At 41.4% G+C, this 22,996-nt stretch overlaps 4 protein-coding genes across 4 annotated transcripts; all 4 read right to left on the bottom strand.

Moving 5' to 3' along the window:
- Positions 1–169: 169 nt before the first annotated feature.
- Positions 170–3,884, bottom strand: MELLADRAFT_90786 (uncharacterized protein; the record flags this gene model as incomplete). The annotated part of the gene is made up of 11 exons (XM_007404889.1): positions 170–323; positions 386–666; positions 750–1,180; positions 1,245–1,298; positions 1,545–1,612; positions 1,797–2,245; positions 2,320–2,691; positions 2,751–2,903; positions 2,965–3,270; positions 3,327–3,626; positions 3,705–3,884. The coding sequence occupies 11 exons, from the start codon at positions 3,882–3,884 to the stop codon at positions 170–172; spliced, it is 2,748 nt and encodes a 915-aa protein (XP_007404951.1).
- A 1,442-nt stretch (positions 3,885–5,326) lies between these two features.
- On the bottom strand, positions 5,327–6,973 carry MELLADRAFT_59437 (uncharacterized protein; the record flags this gene model as incomplete). The annotated part of the gene is made up of 4 exons (XM_007404888.1): positions 5,327–5,727; positions 5,797–6,589; positions 6,656–6,792; positions 6,946–6,973. 4 exons carry the CDS (start codon positions 6,971–6,973, stop codon positions 5,327–5,329), a joined length of 1,359 nt encoding a protein of 452 aa, XP_007404950.1.
- Positions 6,974–19,281: 12,308 nt separating this feature from the next.
- On the bottom strand, positions 19,282–20,082 carry MELLADRAFT_90784 (uncharacterized protein; the record flags this gene model as incomplete). The annotated part of the gene is made up of 5 exons (XM_007404887.1): positions 19,282–19,370; positions 19,411–19,587; positions 19,655–19,782; positions 19,856–19,939; positions 20,024–20,082. The coding sequence occupies 5 exons, from the start codon at positions 20,080–20,082 to the stop codon at positions 19,282–19,284; spliced, it is 537 nt and encodes a 178-aa protein (XP_007404949.1).
- A 564-nt stretch (positions 20,083–20,646) lies between these two features.
- Positions 20,647–22,105, bottom strand: MELLADRAFT_102185 (uncharacterized protein; the record flags this gene model as incomplete). Its single annotated transcript, XM_007404886.1, has 2 exons — positions 20,647–20,705; positions 20,782–22,105. The coding sequence occupies 2 exons, from the start codon at positions 22,103–22,105 to the stop codon at positions 20,647–20,649; spliced, it is 1,383 nt and encodes a 460-aa protein (XP_007404948.1).
- Between the last annotated feature and the right edge of the window lie 891 nt (positions 22,106–22,996).

The following is a 22,996-nucleotide window of genomic DNA, read 5'->3' as shown; positions in this document are numbered from 1 at the left end:
ATTTATTCCAAATGAATAAATGGATAAAGCTAAAAAAAATTCATTTACACATTTACACAAAGATAGTCAACATGTGAAAGATTGTGACCTAGATATGAAACATAGATACTAGGTCACCAAAAAAAGGAAGAAATGAGCTGCTACCATGGAAGTTATTTCCTCCAAAGGTTCAATCTTCTTGAGGGTCTACTGGAGGGGCTCCCACCGGGTAATAGGGAGGTGGTGTTGTTAACCCTATATCACGACACATATGGCCACAAACGTGAGTTGATGCGAATAGCTGTAATCCTCCGGTGTAGGGGTTTTGCAGGAACCAAGGACGACTGCAAGAAGGAATATTTTGGTGAGTATTCTGAAAAACATAATAAAAATTGATAGTACGTACGTATTATCCATCATGGTGACATCAGTTATAGTAGATTCCACCCCACGGAACCCACAAAGTAACGCTTGTCGACCGTGATATTCATAGGTCCAGTGGGTAAAACATTCAAAAAGACGGCCAAAGAAAGAGTCAATATGGTGCCTGGGGGCAAACTCGCAGTCGGAGGTGATGTATTTTGGAACAGCACCATGCAATGTTTGACGCAAGTTGAAGAAGCTTATCAACTTGGCTCCAAGCTGCTTGGTACGGATCATCTTGCGCAAAACTAAGTTTGGTACAATCTAATGTGTCACACCAAGAGGCATAGTGGTCAGTCAGTTGTTATTGGTACGTGAAGAGACAGAGACCGTGTTTATTGACTCACCTGTAAATGGTCAAGAGTCTCAGATTCTTCATGACTTAACAAGACATGCTGACGGACCACTGGGTCGAATTTGTTGAGGAGGCAGGCAGCGTGAGCTAACACTTGTGCAAAGCGCAGGTGATCATGGATGCTGTTTGCCCAAGGGGCCAATGCAGTAACCTCCATAGGAATGGAGTTGGCGTACACGGCTGAGTGAGTCGTTCGACCGTCCCATTGATGGAGCACGGCGCGGTCTACAGTAACGTTAACTGCTTTACAACCCCACTGAAATCGAAGTGCGTCTGATGCTGTAGTTGGTACATCTTCGCGTCGTACTAGCCCAAAGACATGATCGCGGTCGCCGACATCAGTTTGAACCACTTGTGGGTCGTCGAATGGCAGAGCGTTCCAACCAAAATTCTCGGAATCACTAAGTACTTCCTTTGGTGACACTGTTAAAAGATTTCAGCCAATGAAACATTCGGACCTTCTATCTTAGATAGGGAGGAAACTTACAGAATCCTACAGTGGAGTACAGACTCATGTTTGTGTTTTTTCCCCGCTTGTAGACTGTGAACGGAGACGGAGTAAGATGAAGTGGAAAGAGGCCAGGCCACAAACTCAAAAGCAATCAAACGGGCGGGTATAACCAATGGAAAGAGGCGAGCAAAATGGCAAATCGATGGCAAAGAACAGTCGAATGCAAAGAAAATGTGTAAAGGGGAATGGTTTGGTTTGACCAAGGTGCCGATGGAGGGGGGAAAGTCAATGAATGGATGATGTTGAGGGGAGTAACGAGCACAAGCGGAGCGACACCTCCGTTTTTATACCAACTGATAAACCTTGCTGGAAAGAAATGGTCAGGCGTTTGGCGGATGGCATTACTGAATGAATTGCACGTTGTTAACTACTCAAGGAACTGAAAACAAACACTGATTAATGAAATGAGGAATCTATGGTAGGCTACAATGGACCCTTTGCAACAGCGTGGCAGGCCCGACGGTGACTTGTTGAGTGACGAAGTTGGTGTCGCCATGTCGTTTTCAAATTTGACTGACTGCAACTTACTCGTCTTCTTCTTCTTCTTCTTCGCTTTGTTCGTCTTGTTCTTCTCCTGATGCTTCTTCATTTTCAACTCCTGCAGTATTCTTGCGCTTGAAAGAAACGACGTCGTACTCCTTCTGAAAAAAGGGTCTACTTTGAGCCACGGTGAGGTCGTATTTGTTGATTACGCCTTGCTCTGGCCATTCTTGCGACCATTGATACATCCGTTTGTAACCAACTAAATCGACCCAAGACGCGTAGCGGTAGACGGTTGAATTGGCAAGTAGATAGTCCTTCCCATAAAGCTTCTTCCAAAGCTTCATACGAGCTTTACGGCGTGGAGGGTTCCCCGCTTTAAGGATCCAAGATAGAAGGGAGGAGAGTAGAACATCGGCACCGGGCCATACTCGTAAGGCGGCGCGCGCACCAGAGCGAGGCAGGAAGTCTGCATCGATGCAGGGCTTGACGTCCACCTATAACCCAGTAGTAGCATTTCGGTGGTCAGTGAGTGATTTTTATCATTTGCAAACATCATAATTTCACACACTTGTGTGTCGGACTCCGGGGTAGAAGGGATCGCCTGTTGGCTAGTGGAAGTTTCTGGTCGAGGAAGTTCAATTTCCGAGTCCGACTCCTCAAGGCTGATGGGATTTTGTCTTGAACCACGTAGGACAGACGATGACGGTTGTGGTTGTTGTGGGACTGGGCCTGGAGTTATCGGTTCGAGTTTGATGATGGGGGAGCTCGATTGAACTGGTGGTTTCCGCACGAGTGGTTTACCCAAGGATAGTCCTTCAAGGATGTCTTGGAGTTCGAGGGTGAGTGCTGCACGCTGGTGAGGTAAGCAAACCACAAGGTTTCTGGAGGTTGTGGTGTAAGTATGAGGCAGAGTGACCCCAATCTCGCGCTGGTGAATGATCTCACGAGATCAAAATCAATATTGATGTGGGTCACCATTGGAATCACGGATAAACGTACCCAATTTCTGATGGCTTCATCCCATACAACCAGAGTATTATTCCATTGTGGGCCCGCTGCAGCTTGGGCCGCGCGGAGGAGGCTCTGGTTGTCTTTCAAGATGGCGACAGGCCAGTCGTTGAATAGGTGAGAGATCACTGGAGTCTGGGAAGCCTGTAACATCATGTCAGCGAAGACCGTTAGAGCGAGCATTGGGAACCATAATAAGACTTACCATGGTCACGAGGTGAATGCTCACCACCTTTAATGGGTCGACGGCAGGGGTTGTTGACTGTTTGGTCGCAGATGATTCCAAAAGTAATTCCTCATCGTCCGACAGGATATGTCCAACTCGTCGGACATATTGGGCACACTGAGCTGGGATGAGTTTGGGGCGTTTTGGTGCAGGTGCATTCACAGGTGGTGCACGACGTGGAAGGGCTGGCGTTGTGGACACATTGGGTACCTGGGAAGGAGTCGCGGGTGGTTCCTTAACACGGTGGACGTAACAAACATCTGGGGCAGTGAATTCTTGGCAACACTACCCTCAAACATAGTGAGTTTATGTCGCGGGAACCATCGATTACACACACTTACAGATTTGCAGAAAATGGAGACACATCCAGCATGTCCGGTCTTCTTGTGGCACTTGGCAGTTGGACCAACTTGTGGCCGGGCGCAGTCGATGGCAGGAGTGGTTCGATTAGATGCTTTCGACTGGGTCGACTTCTTCGGGCTGATTCGAGGTGCCAAGGTCATTCCCTTAGCGTTGACTGGAGGCCCGTGGGCAGAGGCATCGAAAGGGATTGGGTAGGTTCCGCCGGCGTTGATCAAAGCGATCTCGTGTCGAAGCTGGTTGAGCTTGAATGTTCGGCAAAAGTGCTTCACACTAGGGCACTAGTGATGTGAGGAATACTAGTCAGTGGAAATTGTCGATTGGGAGGAAATCGGATCAGGGGGGACTGGAGTACCCACGTTGACGTTGAGGGTGTCCTTGGTATCGTCTTCTTTTGAAGAATAAACTAGAGATGCGTTGCTTGATGGGGGGCACTCTGGGCATGCAAGACCCACAGGCTTTCCGTAAGCCGGTTGAGGGATAATGGGATATGAAGGCAGGCGCCGGTATTTGGTGCCTATGTACGGATTTCCAACCATAACAGTCGTCGATGCAGGGATACGCGGGTGGTTGTCGAGTGGCGAGAAGGATCGAAAAGGATGGTGAATGTGTTGAATGTGATGGGGGCATCGTCGGCAGAGAAAGGTTTTCGAAGGGTACTCCCAAATCGGGCGTGTTTCACTTGGGACTATGAAAAAATTTGCTTGAGGAAAAAAAAGAAGAAGGAGGAAACGGAAAAAAATGGGTATACGCGTGCATTGTAGGTTATGGGTTGCAAAAGGTCTGATGATCGGGGCTACGAGGATAGCGCGCAGCAATTCGAGGCCGGTCCTTCCGGCTACAAGGATATATAAAATACATCTATGCCTATACGTGTGACTGTACAGCCTGATGGGAATTATCTTGTGGGGATTCCCATCGATAATCCAGATTCCGGATGCTCCCCAAATTTTGGCAAGCTTTTTGAAAATGACTGTAACACCTTGTCTCAGATCTGACTAAATACGGCTTAAGCCAGCAGTGATTGGCACTTAAAATCTTTCAAAACCAGCTGTACTGTATGGCTCTTCAACTGATAAGTCTATCCAATCAAGCCAATTGATTTTCTGTTCAGAAATCCGTATGCTACAACATATCATAAGATCCTTCTTTTGAAGAAACTACAAAGTCAAGAATCTCAACTAACAATATACAGAATTTTAATTGAAAGTAGTCTTTACCTTTCAGAGGAAACTCATTTTCATAAATCAAGTCAATGCCAATCAAGATCCATTGATCTAAGCCAAATCTACTTATAAAACCGCATAACAAATCCCATTTGTTCTCCCCCATTCCACTTAAAGAAACAAAATCTACTTAAATTCAAAATTGCATACAAACACACCTACCTAACAACATTTGTATGTATACATAAAAAAGAAAACCATTTTACACTTTTAAAGAACCTTCTAACAGCTTGAGTTAATAAGGGTACTCAAAGTAAAGTATGTAGTGCTACATACTTTTTGCTACATACTTTTTTGGCGGGGACAAAGAAAAAAAGATAGTTTTGGCCTTGTCTTCCCCGCCAAAAAAAGTATGTAGCAAAAAGTATGTACACGTACATACTTACTTTGAGTACCCTTAATGATGTAAAAACAACATTGTATCAAACCAAGGGATCAAGAGAAAAAACCACACAACAAACCAGAGAGATAAACTTCAACTTTCTCAATCCCTTCTGAACCCAATAAAAGATGAGCTTATCACTCAGACCCATCCATCCATTTTTGCTGTTGATGGAACTATAGTAGGAGTATGCACTTGCTCATGAGTTTATTGGGGCTTTATCATTGTCACTCACCAGTACTCCATCATCATCCATCACTAGCATTCCATCATTATCCATCCTTGGTACAGAAGGGCTGTCATGGTTTCTTTCAGTTGGTACCAGTTTCAAAGACTGTGAGACAAGTGTCACCGCAGATGATTGTGTAGTGTTCTAGGTTTCCTCAGTTATGGGCTGTGACCCCGAGTTTGTTAAAGATCCTTCATGATCAACAATACCAAGGCCGGGGATAGGAGAAAATTCCAAGTCTTTCCTGGTGACCTCTATGGTTCCTGAGCTGATGGTGGTATGAGATTCTGACAGTTCAGCAGCCTCACTCTGATGCCATGGTTCATTTGGAATAGCTTCTTGGTTTTGAGGAGTAGCCGCCTCCATTGGATCAGAGATCTCCCAAGGTTGGAGTGAATCAAGAGGTAATGAATGATCATATGATTGAGATGATTTTGGAGCTTTAGAATGCTCAGTTTCTTCAACAATTGAATGTCCATTTGGCACAATTGATGGAAGCAAGGATAGTACTGGAGGCTCAGTAGGGGGGCTAGGCATGACAGAGCCTAGAGCAATCAAGCCGTTAGGATAGCTAGCAAAAAACAAGAGAGAAGTTCAATTAAAGTTCTCCTCACCATCAAGAGGCTTTTCAAGACCAAGTGCATGATCTAAACCAATCTTTGATACATTTTTTCCAGTCCATTGGGCCTGCCCTGAGACTTCATCACCTTCACACATTATCACATCAGCACCCTTGTTCTCATATGGTTGATCGTCAATCACGTCATTGTAAGACTGCTCTTCCATATCAATCTCTTTGAGTCTTGATTCTTTGTTGGCTTGTGATTTGGGTAAAGGCAATTTCCCAGATGCCACTTGTGGATCTGAAGGTGTTGGAGCAACTGGAACTGAATGATCCTGTGTACCACTCACACTTCTATCTTCCTCCTTGTCTTCATCCATCTTGATTTCTCCAGCAATATGACCAGTTTCTAGTCCTGCAAGTTGTCCTCCAGTGCCTTCAGTTTCTGCGCCTATGGCTCGAGAGGTCTTTTGGCCTAATTTAGATAACCTAGATGGGCTGGCACCTGCAACAGGAGAATCACCATTCCTCTCTGATCCTCCACCATCATCATCGTCCTCCAGGACATTCGCTTCATTGCTTGAGCCATCAATAGTGTTGGGATCATTGATACAGCAAGGAGCTGAGGTTTGGTTGTTTTGGGCCGATTGGTTAGTTGTTGGGCGAGTGGAATGATCACGTCGAACCCATTTAAGAACCTTGTAGCTCGAATGAGGTGAGACTTGAACCCAAGCTTGACAATATCTTGGTACCGGTGTCAAAAGGGCTTTCCCACGAGCTCTGAAAGTTGGAGAAAATGTGGTGGCAAAGGAGGAAGCACACATAGGAAGAGTGACGGTAAGCTTCTGAATGTAGTATGTAAGGATAGGCTACAAAATATGACTTACTGCAGTTCACCCGCTGAAACGTACTGTCCTGGAATAATTGGATTGCATCAAGAGATCAAGAGTCAGCCGGATGATCAAATAAAATTCGGATTGACAAAGTATGAAGTCATATTGAAGTGAAAGCTGTGGGATCGGGGTGAGAGGATATGAGAAGCTCAGATCTGATTTGGAAGCTACTCATCCGCCCCGATCCGTACCGGGTCAAATCATACAAAGGGTTATTGAAAAGGGAGTAGTGGGGTAGTGGAGAGGTTTTGCGAGTGGTATTTCACTTGAACAAAGTCAAAGTCAAAGTCACTGTAAAGTAAACATACCCTTTCTTTCCCGCCAACGGCTTGACATAATTGATTGATTTTTAGAATTCAGTTATGAATCTGTTTGTCTGTAAAAGCATACAAACGGATCACTTGGAAATTGCACCCGAATGTAACTTATAAATAAGCACCAAAAGAAAAATGATGACCAAAACGAGGTAAAGAAGACCAGAAAATGAGGCCTTGCGATCGATCTTTCAATATTTGAAGTTCTAGACGAGATGACATACGGAATTCATGTCAGCGCTAAGATGGATTTTGTAATCTGACATCAAGTCGTTTTATACTTACTCGATTACCTTGACTACACAACATTTTGCAGCACTTCTTTTCTCAGAAATGACATCCCAACAATATTGATCAGCAAGAAAGATACCATGAGTCCAGATATAAGATCATCATCATTGTTGATGATGATGATGAGAATTTTCTGAATCGAAGGAACAGAAGAAACCACAAACAATTTTGAAAAAGAGATGAACTTATGATAAAGGATAGAAATGGTAAACTGGTTGGTTAACAACCTATTACGTCACTTTCATGTTGGTCATCAGCTTTTTTCAAAACTGCACAGCAACATTCTATTTCATTACCACATGTTGATTACAAATCATGTTACATGAAGGGCTTGGATCGGTCAGCTGCTCAGGTGGCTTGCACGACCTCGAACGGCGCGAAGAACGCGAAACCTTCAAGACTTGGAAAAGATAAAGGCTTCACTGAAATGGTATAAGATAATCTTGCTAACAAGGAAATTTGGTAAACAGAGCACGAAGGGTTATCAACAAACCAAAAGCCAACAACCGAAAAGTCATTGGGTAAACAGGATTTGGAGAGTCAACAATTAAGCTATATGACTGGCACAATTAAGTACAGTCATCTCAGAAAAGCTTGACCAAGTGACAGATTTTATTTCGAAATTGTAGAGCGGGACAAAACTAGAGAACTAGTGTTAGTTCTAATCTACCAAAACAAATAGGAAAATGTGACAATTGCATAAAGATGAAACTTGTTCTAACCTAGAGAACTAGTGTTAGTTCTAATCTACCGAAACAAATAGGAAAATGTGACGAAAGAAAAGCTAATAAGTTTTAGGAAAACAATGGAACTTTTTATACAAAACACGTTTGACGTGGCGTTTACAAAAGACGAATTAGGAAGAAAAGAAACCTAGTTTAGATCACAATCATCTGAACACTTCTAACCGGTCTAAACCGATCAAGGGTGAGAAAAGGGGCTGAGTGGCTTGTCCTCTACGATGCCAAGTCAGTCCGGGCCTTAACACCCCCCCCTCAACCTTTAGAGGTTTACATTTCATACATGCACATGTTCTTTTTATGAGTCTGAAAAACCGTGTTACCTAATGCCTTAGTAAGAATATCAGCTTTTTGATTAGGGCCGTCAATCCAATCAATCTTCAAATTTCCATCAAAAATCTGTTCGTTTACATAATGGAACTCACGCTACATGATGTGACCGTTTTGTTAGGTGAAGATGTTGAGCTACTTTGATAGCTGCAGTATTGTCGCATTTGAGAGTTGTGATAAAAGTGACTTTGAATACATCTTGTGAGGGTTGGTTACTCTTTTGAGTACTCAAGGCTCACTAATGGGGCAAAGTGGGTCTTTATAATGCAAGTAATTAAGATTATATTTCAAATATAAAAGTAGTTACAAGAATTATAAAACAAAGGGAAAATGGCAGAGGAAGGGAAGATACTGGAAGTTTGCAAATGTTGAAGGGTGGATCCTAGCCCTTCCTTTAATCTTCAGGTGACAGATTAAAGAGTGGTTTGAAGTTCACCAGACTAGTTGTTCTATGGTCACTAACCCTGGGTTGTTCTTATGGTCACCAACCTTGGGTTATTATATGGTCACCAACCTGGGTTGTTCTATGGTCACCAACCTTGGGTTATTATATGGTCACCAACCTATTAGAGTTCTACTTAGGGGTAGTAGAGGATCCAGGGGAGAGTGAAGAGTATTACTTACTTTTAATCAAGGAACTGATTAAAGTAATGAAGATATCACTAGTCTTATATTTATAAGACTCTTGATGTTACTTCAGTAGAACTTTAATTGTTCTTAAAAGTAGTGTGTAATAAAAGCTTGGGGGGAAATCTCTCAAGGCTGAGAGAGGAGGGGTTTATATACTCTCCTCTCTAAACCTAACTGTGGTGGGATTTGTTTACATCCCTACTTTGGTTTAGGGTTTGATTATGATTATTATATGGGATTATTTCTAATAGTACTTAATTACATATACATGTTATATGTAATATGTAATATAAGCTTTTTTTTAACTCTTGACACTGAGTTATGAGGTGTAATTGATATATAATTACATATTACATATCATTTTAAATATATGTGTATATGTAATTAATAAGTGTATATGATTTATTACAAGTTACATATGTTTTGTAAGCTTTATGTACATGTAATTAGTTGTCTGAAAGTGGTTATATATTTTACAAGTTAGTCTTTAGGTACATACATATGTACCTAGGGCTGACACATCTTCTAATAAATTCTGTATCCAGATTGATTCTCTTGCCGCGACTCCTAATGCCATATATTCTGCATGGCAAGTTGATGTAGCAACACAACCTTGACGTCTTGATGCCCAAGAGATCAAATTTCCATACAAAAACACTGCAAAACCATGCGTAGAGCGCGAAAATTCCCCCCCCCAGTTAGCATCACAGTAAGTAACTAAATCATCTACATTCACCGTCTTTCTAAACCATATCCCTTCATTCCTTGTCCCACTGAGGTATCGAAGTAAATGTTTTAGAGCTAGCCAATGACTTTCATTTGGCCTTGAGGAGAATCGTGCCAAATAGTTGACAGAGTAGGATATATCTGGCCTCGTGCCGATTGCCAAATAGGAGAGCGATCCAAGTATTGAAAGATAAGACGATGAGTTGATGCCGACAGCATTCTTGTCAGATGAGTCCAGTCGCAAATTCACAAGGTGAAGCTACAGAAGGTGAAATAGTGTTGACCATATTGGAAATAAAGGAAAATTCGAGAATTTAGTGATTTGGAGTGTTTAATTGAATTGTTTAATTGATAAACTGGGGGCAGTTTGGAAGAAGAGGAGGATGTGGTGATCAATTTATGGGATCAATTAAAAAATTCACAATTACCAGTTTACCAGTTTATTAGCAGGATTCAGCAGGAAAGAAAATTCGAAATGGAGGTTTTGATCAATTGAAGCTCTTGTAGGCTTATGTATTGGTCATTAGGTCAACATTACATCATTTTTTATTTTTTTCACATTATATATTAAGATCATTATAGTTTACTTACAAATTTATTACAAAAAGAAAGAAAGAAAAACATAAGAAAAATTCGAAATTATAGGTACAAAGGTTGGAAAATGGTTTTTAGGTTAGTAGAAATAAAGTTATGGGTATTATGAGGTTAGAATATGAAAGAACAACATTATATTATACTATGACAATTTTAATCTTCAAGGTTGATAAGTAGAAACAGAAGTTATTAGGGAAAAGGCACTTTTTCGAAGTTGGTAAACAAGAGGTACACGTGTAGTTTGGTTGTGTAATAGTGGTAGTGATGGAATTTAAGGTTGCCAAGAGGATTTTTCGGGATTTTTAAGGTTATAGATGATGATGTCATATTACAAAAGCAAGAAAAAGAGAGTAGTAGCTGTGAAAAGTGAAGAAAATGGGTGAAATTCGTGGAAAATGGAGGTTTTCAGCTAATTACATATGTCAAATGACGTCAGAATAGGTTGGTAGATGGCTCATTCAACGCAGAAGAGTGGATTACATAATGTACAAACTTTAAATCATTAGTAATGGAGGTGTGTGTAAAAAGTTATAAGGCAAATAAAGAATTGGTGTGAATCTCGAATTTACAGTCACAAGTCACATGTAACACTAAAAACTTTAACTTCACAACTCAATATCTTACTCATCACTCATCAGAAGTAGGTCATGTAGGTGTCAGAAATGATCAGTAACACGTGGGCTACAAGATGCACTTTAGTAATCAAAAATTGGAGCACATCTGAAAAAATTCGTAATCTCAAAAATTGGTTTTCAGCTAGTTTACAAGGAAAAAATCACCTGTATTCATCATAAGAAGTGCTGTACATCATATTATTGCGTCATTGATCACTTTTAGCTGTGAAAATTACATCATTTATTAGTAACAAAATCATTACATTGCGTCATCATAGGGTTTTTAGGGAATTTTGGGCGGATTTGATTGGTTTTGAGGCTGTTGACCATTGTAAAAGTTCTAGTACATTGTTATATATACTTTGAGAGGGTTTTGGGACTGTTGTTCCTTTTTTTTTTCTTTATCATTTTACGCCATTATTATTTTGTTTATCATTATAAACTTATTTTAATAGTACCTGGTCACTTAAATACGCCCTTTATTACAATTATAAAGAGAAATTTACTTTAGTTTTATAGTCATAAAGACTTATTGGGAATAATATCAAATCAGATATTGCTTATTTCTTTTAGTTATCAATTGGGAATAACACTATAGCAGTGTTGATAGTAATACAAAGTGTGCTTTTGAAGTTAAAATTACGTGTGAAGATATATTTCTCTGGTGCCTTATCAGTACTCAATACAACAGAGCTCTTTCTGATTGTGTTGTTTTAGAAGAGCAGTCCTTAGACAACTTCTACTAGTCATTTTATTAGTGGATTATCCTCTTCCAGCTCTGTATAACCCTTGTTGGGTTATAAGTTCTACATCGTTCCAGGTGATTTGGAAAGATTTGAGTAGTGATTCGTGAATGAAGTTTATAATGTCTAATGAAGAACCACAGATTACTCCGTCGTCGACATGGATCCAGAGCATGGCAACGCTATCTTTGTAGTGTAAGACGTAAAGGGATTGATCGTTGACGCAATACCTACATCCCATTCCGGCGAGGACGGTGGAAAAGTGTTTCCACCAACATCTTGCTGCTTGCTTCGTGCCGTAGAGCGCCCTTTTGAGCAGTAACACCAAGTTCGGCAGTGACGTTTGAACTCCTTCAGCTGGTCGGACGTAAATGATTTCATTGATCGGACTGTGTGGATATGCAGCAACCACATCAAAACCTTTTATAAACCATCCTTTGTTCACCGTTACCGAAAAAATAATCATTAGGGATGTGAATTTCGCCGTTGGAGCGAAAGTATCAGAGAAATCGACACCTTCTCTTTGCGTGAAACCCCTGACTACAAATCTGGCCTTTCTTTTTAAAATAGAGCCATTAGAATCTGTTTTTTCTGCAAACACCCACTTACTTGACACTGTCTTTTGACCCGGTGGCAATACTACTTCTTCCCAAACACCTAATCTAACCAACATCTCCACTTCTTTTCTACATGCTTCTTTCCACTCCTCTCTATGCTCACTATTCATCGCCTCCTGATAACTCCTAGGTAACTGGAAAGCTATCCCAGCTGCCCGCACTTGCAAAAGATCAACGTCAGCGTCCTGCTCTCTAACAGTTGTCGTGAAAGATTCGTCATCCAGAAAATACGAGACTGATAAAGATTCAATTAAATTTCTGAGTTCTTGATGTGCTAGGAATTGACACTACACCAAATGATATCTTTACCCAGGGGTATAGAAAAGTAGTGCGGGCATAGAAAACTATGGGTGAAGTACTTTTCTATACCCATAGAGATAGTATCCTCTATGCCTAGACAAACCATTCTATTCTATACCTACAGTTGAACATATCCACATGACCACAAGGACTGAATAGCAATCTAGAATCAAAGCCCTTCTTGAGTCTTGGCCAATGGGAAAGCATGGTCCACCAGTCATATTGTACGTATGTAAAAGGTGTCTGTCAATCTGTGTAAGATTGTGCATACATACTCACATACATTTCTGAACATGGTTGAGGATCTCTTTTATCAGCATAGAATTGTATACTGGGATAAAGATATCAAAAAACAGAAGATTGAGATTCTACGCACTGTAGCACTGCCGTTGGGTCCCACTACATACAGCTGAGTCAGCGCAAAGATAATGCTCAATTTCCCAATCTCAAACATCTTACATAGGTGTATCAAAAGCATTTTTTATTAGTATAGAAAAGTACCCTACCAATAGTTTTCTATGCCCACACTACTTTTCTATACCCCTGGGTAAAGATGTCATTTGTTGTAGTGTGATCATTAGATGAGAGGATATTGTCGAGAGATGTCAGATTTGTGTCCAATAGCAATGAGTCCGCTTCTTCATGATGAGTTATGACTGACTTTTCATCTAGCCACTTCGTGTGCGCTGAATCTACAAATTTGTTAGTCTCTGGAATCCAGAATCTCCACCCTTTACTCGCCTCTAAGTAACCCACAAAACGACACTTCATAGCTCTATCATCCAACTTCTTCCTTTTTTCAGCAGGTACGTGTACAAACGCCCAACTTCCAAATATCCTAAGGTGATCTACCTGAGGAGCAAAACCAAACATAAGTTCTGTCGGAGTAACTGATCCTGTGTTCGAGTTCGGAGTTTTGTTGTGGAGACTTGTGGCTGTGGTGATAGCGAATCCCCAGAATTTTCGAGGAAGTCCTGAGTCCTTGAGTAAGACCCTCATACCCCCTTGGATTGTTCTATTCGCTCGTTCGATACTACCGTTCTGTTCATGAAAATAAGGCAATGATGTTTGAATTTTTATTCCTTTCTCAGCAAAGTAAGTCTTCAGGGAATTGTTTACAAATTCCCCCCCCCCATCCGTGCGCCAATGAATTACTTTCCTTCCGGTCCTTCCTTCTGCTTCTGCAATGAATGATTTAATGTGCTGACTGGCTTCATTCTTGGTTTTCAACAAATAAGTTCTCATATAAGTAGAAAATACATCACATATTTCCAACGAATATTCAGAACCCGAAATCGTCTTAACTGGAAAGGGTCCACATAAATCAGCGACGACCAATTGAAGAGGAGCGTCGTAAGAGATCAAAGATGGTCCGATTGTTGATGTCTTTGTCGATTTCGCCACTGCACAATCTTCACAAGGAACCGTTTTTGTTAGTTTCTCAGGCAAACCTACACAAGGTTGATCACGGATCAATTTTAAAAGGGTCCTGTCATTAGGATGACCCATTCGACGATGCCATAGCATAAAATCGCCGAGAACTGCAGCCGTAGTCACCGTATGAGAGATGGCCTTCAATATCCACTTCCTACCTGACTTTTGTGCTGTTGTAACTCTTGAATTATTCTTCCAGAGTTCTATACCGTCTGATGAATTCCGGAAAGTGATGCCTTCTTCTTCAAGTTGAATTCCTGAAAGAAGGTTGTGACGCAAGCTCTCACAAAAATACACATTTTTAACGATCAAAAACTCATTCGAGTTTGTTACATTGCAAATACGGACAGATCCTACAGCGGTAATGAAAGAGGAAGAGGAATCATTCGCCATTTTAACTGGTAGAGGATTAATGTCGCGTATAGTAATGAATTGTGACCAATTGTTGAAAACATGATGCGTCGCACCGGTATCAAAAATGACAGTAGAAGGGTCGTAATCAGTATCCAATTGAGAAACCAGAATGTGCCTGATGTTAACGCACCCAGTGCTGTCGATGTCGGCGAATTGGGGTTCCACAACTCGTGTTTCCGACGATGAGGCATTCGAAGAAGATTTCTTCTTGTTCTTCTCATCTCTAATAAGAATCCTACATTCCTTCTGTTCATGTCCTTTCTTCTTGCAATAAAAACATTTAGATTGAGATCTGCTAAACTTCTTTCCAATTCCGACAGATAAACCTTCAGCAACACCTACATTTCCACGCCTATGCTCAACGTCTGCTGCACCTATAGCCCAAGTCATGTTCGATGAACTGATAGTCGCCAATGGATTGGATCGTAAAGTCGATTCAAATGTGTGAGTCACATTGGGGAATCCGTTTGGCATGCTGGTTGCCAAGATTGCAGCGAAAGAGTCGTCCGAAATCCACATCCCAGAGCGCTCTAGTTTACGTCTGATACCCGAGATCTTGGCGATGTGAGAGTCGATGGTCATGGATGATGGGTCGTAGGTTGTCGCGTGAAGCTCCCGATATAAGGAGATCCTGCTAGCGTAGGTCTGGCCAGAGAATTGAGCCTTGAGGTAAGCATAGCGTTCAGAAGGGAGAAGTGAAACCTGATCTAAACGAAGACTAATGTGTTTGTCGATAGTCCAATGCATTAAACCCACAACTCCCTCCGCGTAATCGTCGCTCCAGTTTGGCAAATTTGGCATAGCACCCGGTTCGATGTAAGGAGCACATCCAGGAAAAGACTTCAATAATCTTCTGAAATCGGCATCCCAGATGTCGAAGTTGTTGCCATCGGATGCTAGACTGGTAAGTCTGTCAAGCTTAATTGGACAGTTCTTCCATAAAGCCGAAAAGGATTTATTGTTTCCATCGCTGTCGACGGTATTGAGAGTCTGGAAAATGTTTTGAATGTTTTGTTGAACGTTCTGCTGTTGTCCAACATTCTGTTGATGTTGTTGAAGAGTTTGATTGAGTATCGGAGGTTGGTTCGTTCCGACAGTAGGATTTTGGTTGTTGGTCAGTTGACCTTGTCCTGCTCCAGCGGCCGTGGATTGGATGCCTTCCATGGTTGGGTTTTGTAAGGACTGGTCTTGGTTTCCTGATTGGTCTGAATCAATGATATCTTCAATCCACGAGGTAGTGTCACGGTTGATCGTTGATCCGCTTTGTGCTGTTTCAAAAGAGTCGTCGATGTCCGATGGTAACGTGTAGCTCATAACCTGTAGAGCGGGACAAAACTAGAGAACTAGTGTTAGTTCTAATCTACCGAAACAAATAGGAAAATGTGACAATTGCATAAAGATGAAACTTGTTCTAACCTAGAGAACTAGTGTTAGTTCTAATCTACCGAAACAAATAGGAAAATGTGACGAAAGAAAAGCTAACAAGTTTTAGGAAAACAATGGAACTTTTTATACAAAACACGTTTGACGTGGCGTTTACAAAAGACGAATTAGGAAGAAAAGAAACCTAGTTTAGATCACAATCATCTGAACACTTCTAACCGGTCTAAACCGATCAAGGGTGAGAAAAGGGGCTGAGTGGCTTGTCCTCTACGATGCCAAGTCAGTCCGGGCCTTAACAGAAATTACACAGCAATACAGGCATATGTATAAGCATAGCCTTGTACTGGTACTGAATTTCAAACTGGAGATCCGACCGGATCAACAGCTCACCTACACATTCCATCCATACCACTTCCTGATCTCTTCATCGATCTCGTCCACCTCTTCTTATTTTTTCTAATGTCCTTTTAAGATGCCTTATGTTCAATACACCGCCCAAATCAAAGTCATCGTGTTAACCAAGTTCATGGCCGGACAGACTGTAAAATCCATCAACGACGACCTACTCACATCCATCTCACCGCGATCATTCTCTCGATGGAAGATCCTTTATAACGAGACTCAAGCCGTCGTCAGGAACCCAAATACCTACGAGCAACGTGGACAAAAGACCATCCACTCAGACGTCGATCGAGAGTTCATGGTTGAGCTCATCGAAGCCGATCCGGCTCTCTTCCTAGACGAAATCCAAGCCGCGATGTTCAATCACACTGATCACATTGCTTCTCGAGCTACAATTGCAAATGACCCTACGGAACGCTTATTTCTCACCGTTCACAAAGCAGCCAAAGTCGACATTAATCAGTCCTTCGAACGCCAAGCAGTCTACTCGGGTGATGTTGCTCATTTAGCACCTGAGTGCTTGGTATTCTTAGGTTAGTGAACGTTTTGTTTATCCGTTTCAAAAGCTTTGTTACTGATGTGATTAGATTTACCTGTTTAAAAGATGAGACTGGCATTCGACCTCAAGACGTGCAACGTGACAAAGTCAGATCCAAGAAGGGGGAACGACCGAACGCTATAAGACGTACTAGAGCCGGGTCCCACTACTCCATGCTAGCGGCAATCTGTGAGTTGGGATTACTGGCAGTTAATGCCAAGCTGGGTGCCTATCACCGACCCGAATTCAAAGCCTTTCTGAAGCACATTCTAGTAAGTTGGTCAATCTTTTTTGTTCAATTCTTATATTTCATCAGATTCATGAGCTGATTATCTTGAAATTAATCAAGCTTCCCATCATGGCACCGTACCCAAGTCGAAACTCGGTCTTGATCTTGGACAATGCGACAATCCATCGCTGTGGCGTCATCGAGGCGTTGTGTGCGGAAGTAGGCGTCCTTATTGTCTACTTATCGCCTTACTCGCCGTCTTTCAATCCGATCGAATGAACATTCAAGGTGTTCAAGGATGTTCTCCGTCGGAATGGGCTATTTGCTCAGGCTGTCGACAAGCTGGGTTGTATGATGAGTGTAATGAGTGAGGTCTGTACCAGCACATTCATGGTCGGTTTATATAAAACTTGTGGTTACAGACTCTTTGATGATGTTGTGTTTTAAATTGTTTGTTTTCAATGAGGTGTCTCAAAATGTTGTGGACGAGGTGTTTTAAATTGTTTGTTTTCAATGAGGTGTCTCAAAATGTATTGTCCTTTTACCAAAAAATACTTTTATTGCAAACCATTCCGTGTGATTGACCAGAATAACACAGAATAGTTGAGTGAGGAAGATGAATCCACACTAGAGAGTGAAGCCTCAAATGTTTCAAGAACATCAAGTCAAAACTTTAAGATTTCTCTTAAGACTTTTGAAACATGAGATTACCACAAGACCTTTCAAAAGTCTTAAGAGAAATCTTAAAGTTTTGAATGAAAAGAAAAAAACTAAACTTTGAATAACAAACTCTCACGTGGGACTTGATTCATGAGGTGGTTTTTGTATCAAATTGTTCACCAAAGAACAATTTTATTACACAAACAAACATTCATTTCGTTCAAACTTGACAGACAACAATAGAGGAAGTAATTTGGCTATAGTATACTGTGGCTACAACACGATAATCTTACTCTTTCACAGGAGGAGACCAGTACATTTTTTTTTGATTGAACAACATTGGAATTAGAAAGTGGGATTTTTGTTCTTCTTGAGGATATCACGATAGATTGGTGCTTTTTCATGAAGTCAAAGACGGGGTCCAAAAGCAAACCCAAACCCAGCCATTACCAAGCAGCTGAGCTCAGACGATAAAAACATCTCGAAGTCGACGATGTCATACTTTGTGAGGAGATCGCAAGTTTCGTGGTCGTCGGGGCTGATTGAGCAAAAGGTGAGATACTCTTCAAAATCAGGGAATGGCCTTGGGGCCGGAGAATCGGTTCGAGGTGCAGCTCCAGCTGCAGTTCCTTGGTTGCTCGTCATCGCAAGCAACGCACCAAGTGAACTAATGCTCGAGTTCTGATTGTTGGAGCGGGCATTGCTGATGGGTAGCCACTGGAACTCCTTTCCGGAAGGTGGTGTTTTGATGGTGACTCCTGGTACCTTATTCACCTGGGTCAAAAGAATTAATAGAAAATTAGTTGATAACCTTTGTGCAAAAAAAGAACGAAAAAGATTACTTACGATTGCTTTTGCCCAGATGTCGAATGCTAGATGTGACAGATGCATCGCCAAGGAGGAGTCTTTGGTGTTGATCATACCCATGCACTCTCTCCCGCCAATCGAGGTAGTTCCGTACATGGTCATTAGCATGACTTGTTGGGCCTGAACCTTGGCATCAACTTCGATGCTCTGGTTCAAATCAATGATAAAGATCGATTAGCAATAGAATGAACATTGAATGGAAAATGAAAAAACACTCACCGACATCTCTACCACAGCTCTTTCGTCATCATTCAACGCATCAGGAATGTTGTGTTGCATTGCACGATTGAACTTCAATTCCTGATGCGTTGAATGTGTCAGTATTAGATAGAGATAGAGATGAGAGGAAACAGAAATGTAATTCACATACCTTACTGTCAGTCTGAGCTTGCACTTTTGGGTTGTCCATGTTGAGAGAAAACCCAACCTCGTTGGTAGGCTTCTTGATCATCATCGCCTTGAACTGATCGAATATTTCTTCTGAGTCGATTATTGGCTCCAATGACTTACCAAAGACCCCACCATGATAGATGTAACCTTTAAGGGTTACTCGTCGTTCAGCGTCGGCATCACTGAGTAAAGTTCCACATCCGGATCGGTTCTTGTTGCAGGCCATGAAAAGCGATCTCTTCAATTCAAGAAGAGAACGCCCATGGATGTTGATGAGGATGTCGAAGGCCGGCTTGGTGAGATAGTTGGAGTAAGTCACAGGTATTCCGGATTGTTTCTGAGCGTCTGTGAGATTGTCAGCTATGTAAACATGGAAGGCCAGCTTGGCTCGGGTTGGCTTGAATTCAGGGATGGCCGCAACGGGCGATTCAGAACTTTGAGTCACTTGCGGAGCTGGACTTGGCGAAGCAGTCAAATCCACATTGACATGTCGATCTGGAAGGATCAATGTCAGTTTCTTGATCTATAGGTTTGAAAAGAAAAGATGATTGACTTACTAGAAGCAATCACAATGGATCCTTGACATCCTAATGCTTGACCGCCAAACGTAGGATCCCGATGGACCACATTCAAAACACCGTGATGATGTTCTTCAACAGCCGGTATAGGAAATTCAAAGCCTTGGTGGCCTACTGGAAAAACCATCGGTACAATACCAGCATCAACATTGATTTCTACAGGTGAATCAAAGGTCAGTTTGTTTCGATGTGAGAAAGAAGTGAGATTAGAAAGAAAACTCACCGGGATGAACATTGAAAGGGCAAGCGAATTCCCGGAAGCCAGGCTCAGCGAAGGGATCAACATGAACTAAATCGGTATCGCGATATTGTCGTTTACCGTATCGACCGTTCTCCCAGTGATAACCGGGTCTAAAAACCGTCAGTGAGAGAGTCAGCACTTCTGAAAACCTTCATGAAAGAAACCAAAAGACAAATCGCTCACTTATCAAAATAGTAAGGAGTCCCAGTCCTGCCAACATCAGGACTGAGGCCTTCTCGTCCAGCCTGACGAGCCCGACGCCACGCACTACGAAGATCAATTGTTAGTGTCGATTATAGAAAGATGGGATCGAGGCAAGAAAGAAAGAGAGAAAGAGATTTGAAAACTCACAAATCTCGCTTTCTTGCTTCTTCTTCTTCGGCCATTTCCTTCTTAGATTTTCGCGGCATGGAGGTATTGGATGGGTATTGGTGGTATTGGATGGGAATCAAGGGAAAGAGGTGGTGGGATTGAGGGCAATGAGGTAAAAGGGTCAACAGCCCAAATTCAATCGAGGGTATCTCGATTGAAGGCTATGTATGCTTATACATATGCCTGTATTGCTGTGTAATTTCGAAATAAAATCTGTCACTTGGTCAAGCTTTTCTGAGATGACTGTAGTTGTGATACAATACTACACTGTCTTTTGGCTGTTGATATCTATGCCTACAAATTCAGCCCCAAAAGGTGTAGTGGTAGAAGGCTTGGGGAACCTTCAAGACAAACAAGAACTTGCTTCAAAGGTCTTGAAAAATGAAGTTGTTCAATATCAACATAAGTGATACCATTTTGAAGGCTCTAATCTTTGACAAACTGAGATGGGAGTAGATTTACAGAGTTTTACTTCAGACTCAGACTTAGAAATCAAGTCAATTAAGCAAAAAAACAATTCATATTTTACTGAAACCAATTGTTAAGACAAGATTGAAGCAATAACATCTAAGTATAGCAATGACAGAGATATCACAAGTATATTATATAGGCTTAGCAGCTTGATTCATCTCATTGGCCCATTGAGCTTGTAGTCCAATGCCTGCACATCAAAGACAGAGAAACAAATTAATATTGTTGATCTAGACTCATATCTGATACTCAGAGCACATTCATACGTACTAATAGTTCATGTGGACGTAATTCCAACATAAAATGGCATGTGATCCCACGAGCCTTGAAAGCCTTGGCCAGTGATTCATCTATGATCCTTTTGCGCCAACCAGTAATACAAATAAAATGTTTTAAATTAGTGGGTTTTTGAAAACTATCATCTTCTAAAGCCCATTTCCAATATATTCTTCCAAAGTGAATTTCAGCAGCAAAAGTTCGAACGCTTTGCAGGATTGGCCATTGGAGCCAAGAATAATCTGGAAATAATCCAGATTCTAACCAGAATAAACTGCGCATTACACGAAGTCGTGGAAATCTCATACCAATAATAGCGTTTGGAAGGTGTCTTGGAAGAGTTGTACAAAAAAGACCTTCAAGAGATTCCTTCATAGGTTCAATGGCCATTCCGAGGTCTGATAGTTCATTGCCTACGTTGTATTCAATTACTTTTACACTATCTTTGACGGCATTGCACAGTTGAGAAACTGCCTCAATATTGGTACTAGAGCTTCGAAACCACAGGTGCTTTAAATTTGGTAAAGCTTGAGGTTTTAAATTCAAAACGTCTAAGTGAGAGAAGGAGATCATCAAAGATTCTAATGTAGGAGTAGCATTGAGTAGAGCGGATATCGATTCAGAGTCGTTGTTCCTTTCACGGCGTTGATCAACGAATATCCTCAATTTCTTCAGAGATGAGATTTCTTTTATGGATCTCAACATATATGGTGATATTGTTATTGACCTACTAAACCTTAAGGTCAATTCGATCAAGTTGTGACCAAGTAGGATAATCGCGTCTGCCGCCTGATCTATCGAAACTGGACAGGACCGGTGAACGATTTCAAAGTTGAGGAGTTGCCGTTGAGCGTCCTGCAATTCCTCAGCTGAGTTTTCACCATGAGATGCCCCCGAGTACCATATATTTGCAATTCTAAGTTTCTTAACTGGTAAAGATTTTTGAGTGTGACCGATTGAAGTTCTACAGGTGTGAAGTAAAGACTTCACCCCGCTTGCTTTATATAAATAAACTGTATGAAAAGCAAAAGGTGTGGCAGCAGTGCACCAATCTTTGCAAACTAATCGCAAAATATTAATATCCCGGATGGCAGTTGGTAAAATGATGGCTTCGTCATTGGTATTTATTGCAAAAGGTAAGATCTCGGTTTGAGCCACGAAGAATTCAATGATTGAAGTCAATAATTCGATTGGAAGCCAGCCAGCTCCAAGTTTGACATTGTTTTGAGATGAGTGATTTGACATTTTATCTGGGGGTGAGTTTATGAGCATTTGAATCTGAAGCAGTCGTTCGTCATTAAGTTGAAGTGACATTGGAGGTTGAGGATACAGTCGTTTTCAAAAAGCTTGCCAGATTGGTCAAGTCCTCTGACTCGCACCTGATCCGTGCGCTCGCTTACAGAACACTTTAGTTCCAACCTTCTTTTATTTTTTGTAACTTTCTTCCATCACGAATCTCTCCGTGGGACGAAACATCATCCAACACACCAACCTACGATGGAACCGGAGAACTCTCACTATCACATCCTCAACTACTTCTTTGATTAGACTCCTCCCTCACCCCCTTCCATCTCAGTTCAAAATTATCTATTTCTGGATTTCATTCTTGCAATGCCGTTTTGCAAGTATCCTGAAGGCATCAAGTTACTCGCCGTCCAAATGGTCTCAAAAAGCTGCTTTTGATCCGAGCTCAATCAGTTCTTAGCCCGTTCAATTTCAAGTCGGTCTTTTGGATGATGGTGAGAACTATACCAACCCACTCACAGATTGATTCGGAATGTCTCTGTGCTGTTGAATTGTTGAGGAAAAATCACTTTGTTGAGCTGATTGAGATCAAAATGTCTACTACTGAATCGATTTTTTGATGTATTCTAACTGGTGTTTCTTTGTTGTCGATTTCTTTTGTTTCTTACATTTCACTTCAAACAATAATGATCAATTTGTGATAGTCTTTTTTGGTTGTCTGACTTGCAATGATATTCATTGTCTCTTATAGAGCACCTTCTTCTCAACTTCCTTTTTGTATTTTGACTCTCTGCTACACAATGGCAGCTTGCACTTGAACAAGGTTTATCAGGTTTTCTCAATCTATCGGCAGGAATGAAACAAAACTTCACAGCTCTGATCTTCTAAACAAGTTAAAATCTTCGGATTCTGATGATATGATCATTATTCAAATCCGTTAGCCATTGAGATGATCAAGAT

This window comes from Melampsora larici-populina (assembly GCF_000204055.1).
Source record: "Melampsora larici-populina 98AG31 unplaced genomic scaffold MELLAscaffold_3, whole genome shotgun sequence".
NCBI classification, from domain to species: Eukaryota; Fungi; Basidiomycota; class Pucciniomycetes; order Pucciniales; family Melampsoraceae; genus Melampsora; species Melampsora laricis-populina.
This window is presented reverse-complemented; position numbering and strand designations above follow the sequence as displayed.